At 50.7% G+C, this 2,067-nt stretch overlaps 1 protein-coding gene across 1 annotated transcript; it reads right to left on the reverse strand.

Moving 5' to 3' along the window:
- Window positions 1-6: 6 nt before the first annotated feature.
- nog2 (noggin 2) lies at window positions 7-2,000 on the reverse strand. Its single transcript, XM_014008233.1, has one exon. The coding sequence runs from the start codon at window positions 929-931 to the stop codon at window positions 302-304; it is 630 nt and encodes a 209-aa protein (XP_013863687.1). The 5' UTR covers window positions 932-2,000; the 3' UTR covers window positions 7-301.
- Between the last annotated feature and the right edge of the window lie 67 nt (window positions 2,001-2,067).

A 2,067-nucleotide genomic window follows, 5' to 3' on the forward strand; every position in this document is an offset into this window, starting at 1 on the left:
ATATATATGCTCTTCCTGGTGAAGTGCTCTCCTAGCACCCCTGCCCCAAGAAACAAAACAGAACAAAAAAAGAAAACAAACAATGTTCAGGGTTGAAGATAAAATATGGTCCAAGTTCATTTAGAAGAAAAAAAATAGCTGCATTATTCGTCCTTTAAATATGTACAATGTTGGTATTTTCACTGTAAAATGTTATAGAATATAAAAAAATAGATCTGTATGGTGCCCACCTCTGTAGAGAGTTAACAGTGCAATAGAAATCCCCCCTCCCCCCCTCCTCCGGCACACCTCCGCACCTCCTTCAGCACGAGCACTTGCACTCTGAGATGACCGGGTATTGCACCTGTATCCACGTACAGTATTTCTGTCTTAGAAAGCCCTGGCAGTACCACCGCAGGAAGATCTTGGTGACCGACTTGACGGGCTTGCAGGACATCCCCTCCGGGAAGGAGCACGAGCGCTCGGAGAAACAGTTGCCCTCCTTGATGTAGCGCGGCCAGAACCTCACGCCCAGGTCCTTCCAGGTGTACACCACAGGGCAGAACGTGTAGGTCCACAGCAGCTGCAGGAATTTCCTGCGGGCCTTCTTGCCCACTTTTACCCGCTTCCCGTAGGGGGTCTCGTTGAGGTCCAGTTTTTTAATCTCGTTAGGCATGGCCCCCGGCTTCCCCAGGGCTTCTGGCGCGGAGATGTTCACCGCCGGCAGGCTGATGGACATGAAGTTGGGGTCAAAGTTGCTGCCGAGCTTTTTCCTCAGAGTCCTCTCGGCCAAGTCCTGCTCCCGGGGGTCATACTCCGGGTCGGGGTCCTCCTTCAGCTCAGGGACGGGGAGGTGGTCGCTGGGCGACGGGCGGAGGCGCAGGAAGTGCTGGGACACTCCGAGGTGGACGCACACCAGCGCGTAAACGAGCAGCGTTTGGGACAGACCCATTACTCCTCTGGTTCTGTTCTCGAGTTGTTTGGGGGGTTGGGGGGGAAGGAAATCACTTCAGTTCTTTTCAGGGTTACTGCGACGTCTGCAAGGCTTCATAAAGAGTAGAAGTTCAGCCACAAGCAAGGCGAGACTTTTAATAGACCTCTGTGGGTTTGGGTGACACTTCAACTCCTTCAGCTTTTGTAATGAAGGATGCAACTCTGCAGCTTTGAAAGAAGCGTCAGATCTGAACAAAAACAACCCTTAAAAAGAAAAAAAAAAGGAAAAGAAAACGCCAAGAATGGGGAAAACTCCAGCCTATTCAGGCACTCTGCTGCCTCACCCCGCTCATCGGATTCACTTTGGGTTTCTTTGGGTTGTCATGGTTACCCCGGAGACTCGAAGCCACGACGAAGCGTCTGCACTGGATGACAGGAGAGAGCAGCATGGAAGGAAGCAGACGGGACAGATCCGGAGGACTTCGTCGGGTTTTAAATGTCACGCGTCCGGCGACGGGAGACAGAGAGCCGCCGTGGCCAGTGTTATTTTTACGCACGGCTTTTTTACGCACGGCTTGACAAAGTCCCACTGCGCGCAGTCCATAAGCTGAAGGGGAAAAGTCTCACCTCTTTACCCCAACAGTGTCTTGAAAAGGTCCATGGGTGCAGAATCAGCTCATGAAATAAGAGCCATGTCTCTTTCCACAGGGAGATCCAACTTGTGGATCAGTTTAAATTAAAGTCTCAAGTTTCCACACAGCTCCCTTGGTTAAAGATAAAAAAATAAAATAAAAGCTTCACAAAGGTTGGCAGAGCCGGTGCATTTCAACTACAAACTGCCAAAAAAGAACAAAAACTTAAAAAAAGAACATACAGCAGAATCCTGTCAGAAAAGCCCCAAGTTGCAGAATCGCTGCATGATGATGATGAGACAGTCCAAAATCATGTGGAGCCTCTTGAGCCCGAGCTGTTCCTGAGGGGCGCCTGTTTCTGAAAACAGAAGCTGCAGCTGAGTCGCTCCTACTTCAGGAGTCTGAGAGAGTTTTGGCGCTGGAGGAGCGTCTCTTTGCTTATGGGCACACTGTGTGTGTGAGAGTGTGTGTCTGCAGCGCGAGGAGAGCGCAGTCCCAAGTTAAATATGCCCCCCTCCCTCCC

This window comes from Austrofundulus limnaeus, unplaced genomic scaffold, assembly GCF_001266775.1.
Source record: "Austrofundulus limnaeus strain Quisiro unplaced genomic scaffold, Austrofundulus_limnaeus-1.0 Scaffold48, whole genome shotgun sequence".
Lineage (NCBI taxonomy): Eukaryota > Metazoa > Chordata > Actinopteri > Cyprinodontiformes > Rivulidae > Austrofundulus > Austrofundulus limnaeus.